At 46.2% G+C, this 13,783-nt stretch overlaps 1 protein-coding gene and 1 long non-coding RNA gene across 10 annotated transcripts in view; one reads left to right on the plus strand and one right to left on the minus strand.

Annotated features, from left to right (window-relative positions):
* The window catches only part of CLRN1 (clarin 1), a 34,578-nt gene extending 29,075 nt beyond the window's left edge, over window positions 1–5,503 (plus strand). The window contains exon 3 of one of the 2 annotated variants that reach the window (XM_017646120.3): window positions 4,524–5,495. In XM_017646120.3, coding sequence (XP_017501609.1) covers window positions 4,524–4,789 — 266 coding nt within the window. In that variant the 3' untranslated portion in view covers window positions 4,790–5,495. Of the gene's footprint in view, window positions 1–4,523 lie in introns of both variants that reach the window. The other variant, XM_073232213.1, reaches the window with a different exon arrangement.
* Window positions 1–13,783, minus strand: part of LOC108387343 (uncharacterized) — a 280,040-nt gene that overhangs the window by 131,312 nt on the left and 134,945 nt on the right. The window lies entirely within an intron of this gene.

A 13,783-nucleotide genomic window follows, 5' to 3' on the forward strand; every position in this document is an offset into this window, starting at 1 on the left:
AAAAGCAGAGTCACTCTCAGGGTCAGCCAAGGATAAAGCTTTCTTGTTGGCTGTGACCTTTGGTCCTTCTATTGTAAGGACTGGTGAAAATCGGTGCCCAATTCTGCAGTCCCTGACGGCTCCTGGAGGGGAGTCATGGGAGTGTGGTGTCTAGCACGTTACAAATATTGGTTAATTGACTGGTAATTCATGGTGTGACAGCCTTATAACTCAGATATCCTATTCAGTCAGAAATTAACTCAGTAATCAAAGTCATTAAAAGGAAAAAAAGAAACCACTACAGTACCAGCCAGATGGTAGAGGAAATCAAACACATAAAAGGAAAATGGCTGGTCTTTGAGTAAGACACACGGCTGCAAGCCCTGGGTCCTGTGCCTGGTTGCATTCCAAATTCTAGCTGAGCAAAGACTTGGCAGGCTTTCCTACATCTAGAGTACTCTAACCTTTCTTGTGAGATAGACATGTTGGGAATCTGTCCAAACGGCCCCAGCCGAGTTTGGGGTCTTGGTGAACATGGGTAACTGGGAGAAGGAAGAGGGAGGCACGCTGGTCTGACCCTAACATTTGGGAAGTCTCAGGCAAGAGCATGAAGGAAAGCCCATATACCACATGTCTAAATGTTTCCACGTTATAAGCTAACAAGCTATTCAATGAAACATGTTATATGCTCTACCTTGAGAAACATCTCTCCATAAGGACTTGGAAGGTGGATTCAAAGTTAGAATTCTGAGCCTTGAGAACTCTGCACCTGAAGGTGGTGAGAATCTCTTCCCTTCCCATGCCTGCTCCCATCAGCACTACACAGGGCCTTGAGCATTTACGTGTGAACACTCCAGTGTGTACCCCAGCTCTGACCATGCCCCCAGGACAGCTGCCCCTCAGCCAGCCTCAGCCTCAGCCTCAGAGACTGCCCTTGGAAGGACTGACCAAGTAAAATGCCCACGCAGGCCCGCAAATGCACTCAGGGTGATCTGGGAGAGAATTCCCGGGTCCCAGAAGTGTAGGGTAGAATGTGGGTCAGGAATCCCAGGTGGGTTCATCCCATTGACTTCCTGAAGTCACCCTCTGGGGAAAGGTCTTTCTAGAAATGAGAGCAGGGCCTTCTAGATGTGGGACCCATGACATAAGCCCCCTTGCCAGAGGCTAAGGGCCATACCGGAAATATGCTTAGCTCTGTTCCATCATCACTTCACTCCCATCCCTTACACATCTTTCTTCATGTCCAAGCAGCCCAGCTACAAAGAGAAACCCTTCTCGTGCCTCTTTTGTTCTGCAAGTCATAAATAATTATCCTTGGCCCCACATCTCTTTTAGAGCCTGGACAGAGAGAAGCAAAAATATCTAAATTCACACTGAGTTGTTCCCCTTCAGATCTCTTAGCAGCCACTGGGCTGGCAGAGCATCAAGCTGGGTTTCTATGCTCTGACTCTGAAATGACAAAGCTGACCTCATGCTCAACCCCAGAATCCAGAGCAGAATCTCAGGCCACCCTCTCAACTACTGGACCATGTGCTCCATTTCAGGAGCTTGCTCACTTGAAGGATTCACGATGGCAAAAGGCTGTGAATCTTAAGATACCCCAAGCAACTTTTACTTATCAGATTCTAAATACAGTCTCACTATGATGCTGTCTCCTTAACAAAGTAGTACCTTTAAAATATTAACAGCTTGAAAAAGAAACCAAGCTTGAATTTTCCTTTCAAGCACTAAGGAAAAAGCATTTCACTTCTGTGTGAAACTCACCATCTCCTCAGACAAAGAAGGCTCTTACGGCAAAAGCAATGGCATTTTCTCCACGATTTTCAAATAAAAGATAAAGAGAAAACAGCACTGTGGCCTTTTTGTTGGATTTAATAATAAAGGAATAATACGATTTTGCCAGGGGTGAGCTCTGGTTTTAAGCTCAGAATACAAAATTAGGCTGACAAATTTTACAAAAGAATATTCTCAACTACTGCTCTGAGGCTGGCAGGAAGTGAAGTTTCAAGAAAAGTATAGCATGTGATTATTTGGAGGTGTATTATGATGCTGAGCAAGCTGACAGGGCCAAGCCTATGCAAAATTCTCAATTAGAAGAACGGTGATTTCACCTTTCCTGCTCACCTGAACTCTTCACCCACTAACCTGCTGTCTCACCTGAGGGGGATTGCCCCGGGCAAGTTCACTCTGGATTTGGTGAGACCAAATAACAACAGAACATTAGAGGTAAAAAGGTTTATACCAAGCTTTATTCTCACAGGGGCAGGTCTAGTGCTGGGATCATATCTACCTCTGGGGCAGTCTACATGCAGCAAGCCCATCTGCCTCAGGCAGAGCCCTAGGTAGGGCTCTTTATATAGTAACACCAACAATAATGGCTCATTGCCAACAAATGTGGAAGTATTAGCCTAGCAGCAAGCCAATTATATCATCAACTAGTTTAGGGTAACGTGAGGATGTGGGCCACAGGAGCTTCATTTTCCCTAAACCTGCAAGATCAGTCTCTACCTCCACCCCAACCCAAACCTGGCCTTTGGAAAAGGAATGGGGATTTCATTAGCATTGTAGGCCCTGTGTCTGGAATGTTCCCCTCACACAGTCCAGTCTAACTTTGCTCAGCTAACTTTTCCTACAGCTACTTGCAAGGAACCTTCCATGATGCCACCCACCCTCTCAGTAATAGCCACCTGGACTACCCAACTGTTTCACTCACTGCAAGTGGTTTATAATGGTCTGATCTGTGTTCCCCACCTGATTATACTCTCTGCTAGTGCAGAAACCATATAGATTTTCTTTAATGTTTAAATCTCCACCACTATACCTGTGTTTGGCATGTAATAAGTCTAACTGAATAAATGAATGAGGAATTAATGAATGGGAACTGAAGCTGCTATGTTGCTGCTCCCAAGATATTTGAATTAACTGTAATTGAAGAACAAAAAACATTTACCCCTCCTAAAGGGGTCATAGACCTAATGGTAGAGGATCTGGAGGAATAAGCCATTGTAATACACTCTTTTGGGTTGACTATCTGATATAGTCAGGTGTTGAACTGTGTGATGTGGTGGGGTAAGGGATTATGGTAAGGACTTGCAAGGTGAAAGGAATAGGGAAAAACCATAGAAATAGGTACCAATAAGTAACATTTATATGTGTCAATTCTAATGCCAAATGCTAATCATGCATCATCTCTACTGTCCACATTTTTCAGATGAGGAAATTGAGACCTGGAGATCAAAACTGCCTAATTTCACAGAGTACATGGAGGAATCAGGGCTTGAACCTAAGCTGGTTTGACATAGTCAGAAAGCATCTCAACAAGCCTCCTATTAACAGGAACTCCATTGTGGTGGCCTGGGACACACACTAGCTATGGAGGCTCTTGGAGTTCTGGCCATCCATTATGCTCCTGGTCTGCCCCTCTTGCCATCTGCTCCTGCCCCCTGTCTCCATCCATCTGAGAGTCTCCCATTCTCCAGCCTCAGGGGGAAAGGGCCTATCAGTTTCCAGGCACCACTCAGTGTGGAGTGCGCCTGCCCTGCAGAGAGCTCATCTAGACCACAGCTGCACCAATTAAGATTAGATTAGGCTACCAGTGAGTGACAAATTAGGGAACAATAATAATAGTGGCTTAAGCAAAGTAGGAGTATTTTTCTCTCACATAAAAACTTAGAGGTTGAAGTTTAGGGCTGTTCTGGTAGCTCCAGGTGTCTGGAATCTAGATTCCTCCCTCCTTGTTTTCCCACAGTACGTGGTTGCCATTTCTGAGACCACCTGGTCCAAAATGTCTACTGGAGCTCCAACCATTATATCCATATTTCAGTTACAGGAAAGAAGGGAGAAAGAAAGGGCAGGCCCTTAAAACATGCATACTTCAAGGAAACTCAGTCCTCTACATTCCAGCCCCCTTAGCCAAAGAATGTAGCCTTTATTCAAGGCAGCCACATGCCAGGTAAAAATCCTGAGTTCTGTTACCAACAAAGAAAACAGATACTCTCTGCCTGAACACCCTACCCATGGCTCCCTTTGCTCAGGGACTCCTCTGAGCAGCTGTGGCCAGCTGCATACTGCAGGAGGGAAAGAAGTCACATAAGCCTTCTGAAAGCAACCCTAGACCCCTTCACATGAGGGCTGTATAACTGGCAATTTCCCTGCATGGCCTGTGAGGTACAGAGAAGTCTGTTCCTCAAAGCCACATCACAGCTCTGGCTGCTCTGCAGCCTGATTCCACCATTGAGCTCTTCAGGTGCCCTGATCCAGCCTTCTCATTACACAGATGGACATCGCCTAGTCCTTTCGAGATCAGCTTGATTCTACCCTCCCCCCCCAAGTCTTCTTCACTCAGAAACATAACCCAGGCATGACACCCAAATAGGTGGGAGAATCGGGCTCATGATTACAAATCTGAAATGATAAATTTTTTTGCAGAAAAATGCAAATGAGGATGATGGTAGAAAGCTTTCTTTAGTTTGCACATTGACACTTTCCCTGTCCCTTATAATCAGGAAATATTTGTCCCAACACGTTTGTTCCTTCTGTTGCAGGCTCCTGCGGCTGTCTTGTCATGATATTGTTTGCCTCTGAAGTGAAAAGCCACCACCTCTCAGAAAAAATTGCAAATTATAAAGAAGGGACTTACGCCTACAAAACACAAAGTGAAAAATACACCACCTCATTCTGGGTTGTTTTCATTTGCTTTTTTGTTCATTTTTTGAATGGGCTCCTAATACGACTTGCTGGATTTCAGTTCCCTTTTGCAAAATCTAAGGACACAGAGACAACTAATGTAGCTGCAGATTTAATGTACTGAAAGACACATTTCTGTAATTTTCCAAATAAGGAAGTGGACTAGCTTTGGTCACATGGATATGGTTAATTTTGTCCATTCTTTTCCTTGCACAAATTAAACCATCCACACCCTCCGTGGTAATGTTTACAACTATATACGTACTAAGCATACAGGCTGGAAATTAAGGGGAGCAGAAGGAAGCCTTTCGAAGGTTGTTTTACCTGGTGGGAACTTTCTGCGCTCAGGTAATCAAGGTAGTTGACTAGAATGGACAAATTGTCACTCCACGTACATACCTAAGGGCAAACTCCCTGCTCCTTCATGGAGGAATCAAAAGGCACAGGGAATACATTTTAATACAAACAAGTACTATTTCTGATCTATCCACACATATGTTGCCACAGATACCAGAAAACAGAGCTAGAATCACTTCCTAAAATGATAGTACATTAAATGAGTATTAATAAAATGTATCAATGTACTTTATTTTAAAAGTCTGCTTAAAGCACACCCATTCTGACTGGTTAAAATCTGAAAACCTCTAGAAGGAAAAAAAGAAAAACAGTACTTTCAACAGACATAATTCCTGAGACCACTGGGGAATCATGAAAAATTCTTCCTAGTAAACTTGATGTAAAATGATTCACTAGGGCTGTTGTTTCCAACTTTAGTGTCTTCAAGCACTAAATTCCCAATTATGAAAATTACATTACATTCTGGGATTTTGATGGTATCACTGTGTCATCTTGGCTTTTGGTCTGGTTGGCCCAAGTATGACCCAAGTCCATTTTTTTTTTCCTGAATTACCCATGAACTTGATCCGCAGCTGACCAAAGGCCGGAGCTGAGGCTGGAACTGACCCCTCCTCTATTCCCTGCCTGCTGCCCACTGCCCTCAAGAAGGCGCTCCTGAGGAAGCTGAGGATGACAGAGGACTCACCACGAACCCCTTTGTCACAGCTGCTGGGTACTCAGCCCCCATACCGGAGGTTTTGAAAGCACTCCTTTAAAAAAATTATTTTTCCCTTTGGTAAAAATTGACAAGAAACAAACAACTGTTCACATGCATGAGAAATCACTTGCTCTGATGGTGATTTGCATCCCAGAGACTGACATCAGGGCACTGCCTCACCTTCCAGAGACTAAACCCTCCACCTTCATTCAGGAAACAACCGGAAGGCCAGAAGGCAGTCTGGTGATGACGGAATGTGCATTTCAGTAATGGGCTAGTATAGCCCAGTTCTGGACATCTTCATGAAATGGTTCTGTGCAGAAGCACTGGGAGCTGGGGGAGAGCAGGGACATGCAAGGCCCAGCGCCATGTGGGTACCTGCCGGAGGCCCAGGGGGGCCAGATTCCCCCACACTCTCATGCAGCCTGTCTCTCTCTCTCTCTCTCTCTCTCTCTCTCTCTCTCTCTCTCTCTCTCTCTCTCTCTGTCCTCAGAGGTTTGAAAAACTAATGCCAAGCTTTCTTCTTTAGAAAGCAAGTCCCTGGCTGTTCTCTGTTCTGTATAAAGAGGAAACTCAGAGTAGCAGCTGAAAAGTTCATGAGATCCTAATAAGCAAACTACCAATATTCCCTCCGTGCAAAGTAGAGGAAGAGCTGTATCACACCCAAACACAAAACAAGATGCCATCCGGGCCCTCAGGAGTGTGCACTGAAGCTGTCTCCCTCTTTTCTGAGGTGAAGTGTGTGGTCCCAGGTGGCCTAAGAGCAACCCTTAGCAGAGGGATCTGGCCAGGACGCTCTTTGTGGCTCTCTCATTGGGGACGAGGGCCCCCGGGGATGCCATTCATCCTGCTGTCCTCCCTCCCTCTCCCGGTGACAGCCAGCAAGGTCACATTCTCCTGCGAACACAGGCCCTCTGCCGGCTCTAGGTCAGCAGACACAAGGCCACACCCTCAGCAGCTAGGATGTCTGTGCTCATCAAAAGGCTTTTGCTCTTGGGACCCCATCGGCCCCTTTGGAGCGGTTGCTCTCTTGCCACTTTACAGACATTACCATGGTTACAGAGACCCCAGGGGGATTTCTGGGCGCTGTGAAAGCCACCCAACAATTAGAAGGCACGTGTCTTACAGGATTGTGTTTCATTGCTAGAAATCTGAGGGATTCCGACCCACTCTGAAAGTGAATTACAAGGTGTAATTCAGCAAAAGGCCACTCCCCCTCCTCCCCTGCCATCGGCCATGAATCTAGTTCTGGAGGAAAGTGAGAGACTTGGGAGCTCCTAACAGCCTCTGTGCCCTCTCTCCTCTGCTTTGGTGGGGAAGGGGTGCGTGGGGAAGGTGGTGTGGTCTGGGCCCCTTAAACAATTTAAGCCCATGCCCTACCAGAAGCACACCACTTCGGGGCACACAAGCTGCTCTGCCTGCCACTACAGTCTCCTCAGCTTCCAGTTTGTCAGGGGCCTCACCTACGCACAAAAGAGTATCATATCTAATTCAGCGGTATGGATTCCAGGATGCCGCAGCTCACTGATTTGCACTTAAATTGCTCTCCTTCCATTTAGCCAAATATAATGAAGAGTGTGCCTTGATATAGGGAAGGTCAGCATCTGTTGCACATCCCAGGCCAGAGACTCCAACAGAAGCCAATGTAGACATTCATTTGCTGCCACATACGTGCTGCTCCTTGCTGTCACCCTTCCCCCACAGATTCCTTGTGGCAGACGATGGTATGTGCTCCCTGTCAGGCTCTTCTGAGCCACACAGCTACACCACGCTGCCCAGGCTGCCCAGGCTCCCCTGCAGCAGGGGCAGTAGGGGTGAGTGGCCCAGTGGGATGTAGGCTGAAGGGCCTCGTGCCACTCACAGGCCTGGGCCAGCAGCACATCCCGTGCCAACCTCTAGCTCCTTCTTCCCCTGGGACTGCAGCCTCGGAGGCTGTAGGATCCAGATGGGGAGGCTGCACACCAGAGGCAGGCTTCGTGAGGTGCACTGGACTGTATCCAGAGTGGTAGATGAACTTTCTACAAAGCCAGTAAATTGGGGTGGTTAATTGTGAATGCGGCTCGGCCTGTCTTAGCCTAGCCAACAGGACCTCTTCTCCAGGAAAGATCCTCTACTTTATGCCAGGGAGCTACTTCTCCAGGTCACTCAAGGTGTAGCCCAAGGCCAGTGGCTGCTACACCACCACCGAGCTGCCGTCTATGCCACTGCCCCTGAAGCTGTGCTCCTCTGGCCACGTGCGGCATTACCCACTGAGATGAAGACCAGGGAACGAATTTTCTGCATAAATATCTAAAGAGTAAATAAACACTCTTGCCTATGCTGGTATCCTTTAGGATCCTTTCCAAATGATGATTAATAACCCTTCTGTCATTCATTGGAAAAGGTTTTATCTTGCACCTACTGTGGCTCTAGTGGGCACAGCAGGCATTGAAGACTGGGGGATGAGATGTAAAAAGAGTCAGAAAAGCATATTTTCTTGATCTTTGGTTGAGAAAAGAAGACTATCCTTAAATACTCTCCATCCTTATTTTCTTGGTAATGCTTCTATTTATTATTAAAGACAGAGTTTTATGTTTGCCAGTAAGAAACCCAAACAAATCGGATAAGATTTCTTAACTACATAAATTACCAAAAAAATCAACAATTATCCTGGACTTTCAATTTTCACAAAATGTTGTAAGAACCATGTGCTTAATTAAATAATGCCACATAAAATTGTATCTGAAAGAGCAGGGCTGGAGGTGTGCCTCCCTGTCCAGGTTTGGGGCTGTGCCCTGGGTCATGGTCCGGCCGGCAGCCATTCTCCTTGCCACACTACCACTTTCCTTTTCTCCCTCCTGCGGGCCCAGGGCCTCTGGAGTGAGGATTTCCTGCAGTTCTGGGTCAGGCCAGGTCCTGTGAAGCAGTGGGGTCCGGAGTAGTGTCCCTCCTGCAGGTCACTTGACAGGAGGCCTGCTCCCTGCTGTGAGCCCCGGCTTTACCTGGACGGCAATGAGGATGATAATGGGGCAACCAGCTCAGTTTCCCCAGTGCTCTCTGGTGCTGGAAGAGGATGGCCCTTGCTCCAGCAGAGATTCTGGATTTTATTAGGAGTGACCCCTCTCCCTCTCCTCCCCCTCCCCAGCCCTAGGAGTTTTCTAGCTTGTTTGGAAACAAAAGCCTACATTTTCTGCAAGAATGTATCTAATGTACCTAAACTAGTGATTATGGAACTTAACATCACTGTTTAAAGTCACCCTGCTTACTCTTTTCTCCCCAAGCTGACACATAGCTACCTGGGCTGGGTGGAGGTCTCTGGCGTACAGGGGCAGAAGTGAAATGAGCAGGGGGCACAGAGAAGCACAGCATAGGGCGGTGAAACAGTATCTCACCCCATGCGTTCACACAGGGAGCTCTTCGATGCACAGGTTGTTTTTTTTTTTTTCACTTTTTAGGAAACTTTATGGCTGCAACCCCACCCCACCAAATATGCTTGCTATTTCCTATTGAAAATACGTAACTACTTGAAACCATAAAATATATTTATGTCATATTAGTTAGTCCTCTGTCCTTTACCACAAAGGAAAGAAAAATTTCTTATCTTACTTAATATTTTGGTCAGGAACATTTAGTAAGAAAAACAAAAACCCACTTGAAACATCTTAAGAGCAAGAGAGAGAGAGAGTTGAAAGATACAGCGGCATCCCCCAAACCCTGGGGCCCTAGTACAGTAGCGCACTGAGGCCCACGAAGGGACAGACTCAGAGGCTGAAAAGTCAGGAAGACCATGGTTCCCCTTCCCTCCCCTCTCCTTCCTTGCCCTTCCTTCCCCTCCCATGTCCTTCCCTGCCACCCCTTCCTCTGTGTGTGTGTGTGTGTGTGTGTGTGTGTGTCTAAGGCCACATGTCTCTGGCCTCTGTTTCTCCCTGTGCCCCTGATTCACCTTTTTCTCTCCTGGCATACTAGCTGTCTTTGTTTTTCCAAAGCACAAGGGAGAAAACTCCAGCTTGTAACCCACATCACTGCCTAGATCCAGGACCAATGCCTCCATCTCTCTGTTGCCCATTTCCAAATGAGAGAGAGAGACAGAGAGAGGGTATCAGAATGACGCAGTCCAGCCTCTGGGTCAGCTCCCCGTGGTCGGAGGCCCACCCTTGTTCCACACAACTGCAGTGATGGAGGGATGAGTCCCAGCTGCAGGGAGGGGCTGGGTGCCCAGGATGAGAGAGGGAGGGAGTGTGTTGTGGGGTGGGGGCTTTCTCGCAGAAGAGGATGTGACTTTGGCAGATTCTCCAAGACTATCCCTCATGGTTGGTATGTGATTCTGCATCCTATATGTTCATCACCCCGAGGGGTCTTTTAGCCTAGTTTCTTGTCTTATAAGGACTGACCAAATTTCCTTCACATTTTATTTTGTTTCCTAAAATCAGAGAGAGAAAGACAATGAGATACACTGAGAGAAAGACATGGAGACTCAGATTAACAGCTTAACTTTTTTTCCTGTGTGCCTTATTCCTGGATATCCCAGTGGACTGAATAGTACTTCCTCTAAAAAAAAAAATAGAGCACTCCAAATGATTTCTATGCAATAGGCAAAGCAGTTTCATTTCTAGATGTATTCATTGTATTCTAACATGACAGAATCTTTCCATCCTTTCTCTGGCCTTCCCCCCACCCACCTCACAGCATGCCTATGACCAAACCCTTAAGAATATAAGGAGCTGGGTGAGCAAAATGGCCTGAATTGGGATTGTTCTGATCATGTTTGTAAATGAGTATTTTCTGCAAGATGCTTGAACATCAAGCCTTCATATGTCCCTCCTGCTTTGCTGTTAGTGATTCTGTGAATCACATTAAAGTTCTGTAGCATGTGAAACACATGCAAAATCAACAGCCACACCTTTCCCTTGCACACCTTTCCTTTGCATTTAATGCCTGCTGAATAAAGCTGGGCTGACTTCCCAAGGGCATACTTGCCCCTAGCTATTGCCTGGAGGTGCAACATGAACTCAGGAACACTCAGCCATTGGATTGCAGGTGACAGCTCTCCCAGCCTCATGCGAGTGGCACTGTGCTTGTGGTGTATAGTTCTAGAGCAGACTCACAGAGCATCCTGTTTTTAGAAGATTCTTGGGGAAATTTCCTCCTTAGTATTAGGATTAATTGTTCTTCCAAAGAAGTGTGGTTGATTGGTAGTTTCAATGGATGGTATCATCACCCACTACAGTTTAGTCACTAAAAAGCTTAAAGTCACCTCTGTGGCTCACTTGTGGCAGTGTCTAGGATTCCACAGGTTATATCCTAGTTAGCCTTATTCCTGACTTGGTTTTGGGTTCCAATGCTTTTAAAATATTTTTAACTTATATTCCCTATCTCTTCTACTTCTGTTTTATAATCTTTTCATAAATTGTAAACTATAAGTTGCTCCAAGTTTTTTAGAACAAGGTGGGATATAAATTTTACAAATCCAAGTCTTTTTATCATCCTAGGACTACAAGGGCATAAGGAGAGATATAAATAAAATTTAACCCAAGTCTCAAAATGCTTTCACTTTAAATCAATTCTGTTTTGTCCAGTTCTGAGTCCCTGGTCCCTAGAACAATGCCTGACATGTGCTAAGCCCTTAATAAATCTTTGTTGAATGCCTATGGCCAATTTTCAACCCTTCTTTCTGTTCCAGTGACTTAACTGCTTCTGAATGTTGCTGAGACCCCCAAACTCAGCTCCTGCCAACCGCCTGGGGGCATCCTTCTCCTTGGTTTCCCTCTAACAGTAAACCTACAGGGCTTCCACCTCTTCACTGTGAAGGGGTGAGGATTCTGAGACATAACGTCTATGGTACTGCCTCATCCTCCTAATCCTCTGCCGGTAACTTCCCACAGTGTTTAAGAGAAGATGCTGATGCTGGTTCTAAGGAATGAATCAAATGACTCATAAGATATTGATTAAGCTTCAGCCTTGTGCCCTGCAGGAACCATAAGGACGGAGGATGGTCCTTATTCTTAGAACTTAAGTCTGCTTTCCAAAAATCACAGAGACTCTGCTGCCACTAAAATACAGACCATTTTCTCAGCAAATGAATTCAACTTGAACCAGCTTGTTGAAGTGGGGAAGAGACTTGTTTTTGAGTCCAAACTCTCGCTTTTACCAGTTCTGCAGTGTTGGGGCAACACCTAACTCTTCCTGACCTTTGTTTGATTGTTTGAAACTAATCTAAATATCCACAGACTTACCCAGTAGAGGAACATAAATATGATCATACTAGATTTAATTTCCAAATTTTGATGGCTCAGTCTCTTGCCAAATGAAGAAGCCAGGCATTGGTCCCTGCCTCTGCCCTGTCCCCCATATCCCGAGCACTTCGTTCTGGGAGTGTCTAAGTCCGCCTGTCTCTTCAGGAACAAACCTATCCACACCAAGGCAGCTCACAGCCCACCTGTCTCTAAGGCCTCTGTGAGGCGACTGCTTTCCCAAAGCAAAGGAAGTGTTCCCTGAAAAGAACGGCATCCTGCTTGCAAGTGTATGGTTCCAGAAGGCCTGGACAGAGTGAGGGCAGGGGTGGAGAAACCCCTCCCCAACTCTGTTGCCCACTCTGTCATCTGTTCCACAACTAGCCTTGTATTTGTCTGGGATGTCATACATCTTCCAAAAAAGCCCAAAGCCAGAGCCACAGGCTGATGGTGACACAAAGGCCACATACATGCTTATACTATCTCCTGCCACAAGTCCCTTTTCTCCCCTCTCCAGGTACCCAGCTACAGAATATCCTTTCCGACCCAAAAAGAGAAGCCTCATGCTTATCAGCTCTTGTCAAAGTCTTATCAGTGCATCCAGAAGGGTCCCATCCCATATTCTGTTGAGTCAGGACTCAGTCCACAGTTGTAAGACCCAAGACATGATAGATGATCCACCCAAAAGATCTCTATGATCCCTCACAGCTACAACAGCCAAAGGAATCGGTGCTTCCTCAAGAGCACAGGGCTGCCGGGCATCACGGGCATTTGGGAGTCTGTTCTGTGCAGGGTCAGTCATGCAGACCAGAGACAAGCAGGTGGACAGTCAGTATTTCAAGCCCTGAGTATTCCTTACTCATCTAATCTTTGAGGTTTCTTCTCCCCTTGTTTTCTTCTTTCTTTATATTAACACTACTTCCCATTTTTCTTTAGGCACTGAAAGGTTCGTATCATATTTTTAAATGGCTCACTTTGGAGATTGGAAGTTTCTGTGTACAATACTTGGGGACTTTCCAAATCTCCCTGCTCAGAAAATTCAAAACTGTATCTTCAGCACCTTACAAGTTGCAAACATTCCAGACTTCAAGTCGTATAAATCACTGCTGTCAGCTGAGATTTCCTCCTGTACCCCTTAAAGGTGCAGGCAGGGCATGTAGGGGTGGGGGAGAAGACCCTGTTGGTTCAGCAAGCTGACAGAACAGGAAGGCATATGCAATGCTGATCTACCCAGGGCAGCATGGAGAGTGTTCAGGGTCCTGGGGAGGCCTGCTCTGCAGGGGCAGCACAGATCCCAGGCAGGAGGCTGTGTTTCACCAGATCATTGAAGGGAAATGGCATAACAGAAAGAAAACCTGCCAGAGCCTGTTGAGGAGGAACTGGAACAGATAATGGTCACCCAACATGAACAGTTTTCACCCAAGAGATGAGTGAGAGTCTGATTCCAGCAGCAGAGGGATGTAGAAATGTTTATGAGGCAAAATGGTTTGGATGTGGTAATTGATCAAATGTGAGGAATGAGGAACAGGCTGTCTCTGCTGTATTCAAAGTTGACCTCAGTCCTACACAGAAGTCTCTCTACTGTAATAGCTTGAATAAAATTTCTCTTGCCATTTTTATCAAGTGTCTAATGAACATTTTTTCTATTATACCACAGACAAGCCACCCAACTGTTAGGTGGGAGGGGTAAGAGGGCAGAACATAGGACCATAGGACCAGAGCGTCAGAAGTAGGGCCCATAGTTCGGTAAGGGCACTCAGAGAGGCACTCAGGAGGTCTTAGCGTTAGGTGTCACAAAGGGCAAGGGGAAGTAGCCAGGTAAACGTGTGAGGACCCAGGGTTCTGTCTTCACAGC

This window comes from Manis javanica, chromosome 3 (assembly GCF_040802235.1).
Source record: "Manis javanica isolate MJ-LG chromosome 3, MJ_LKY, whole genome shotgun sequence".
Classification (NCBI taxonomy): domain Eukaryota; kingdom Metazoa; phylum Chordata; class Mammalia; order Pholidota; family Manidae; genus Manis; species Manis javanica.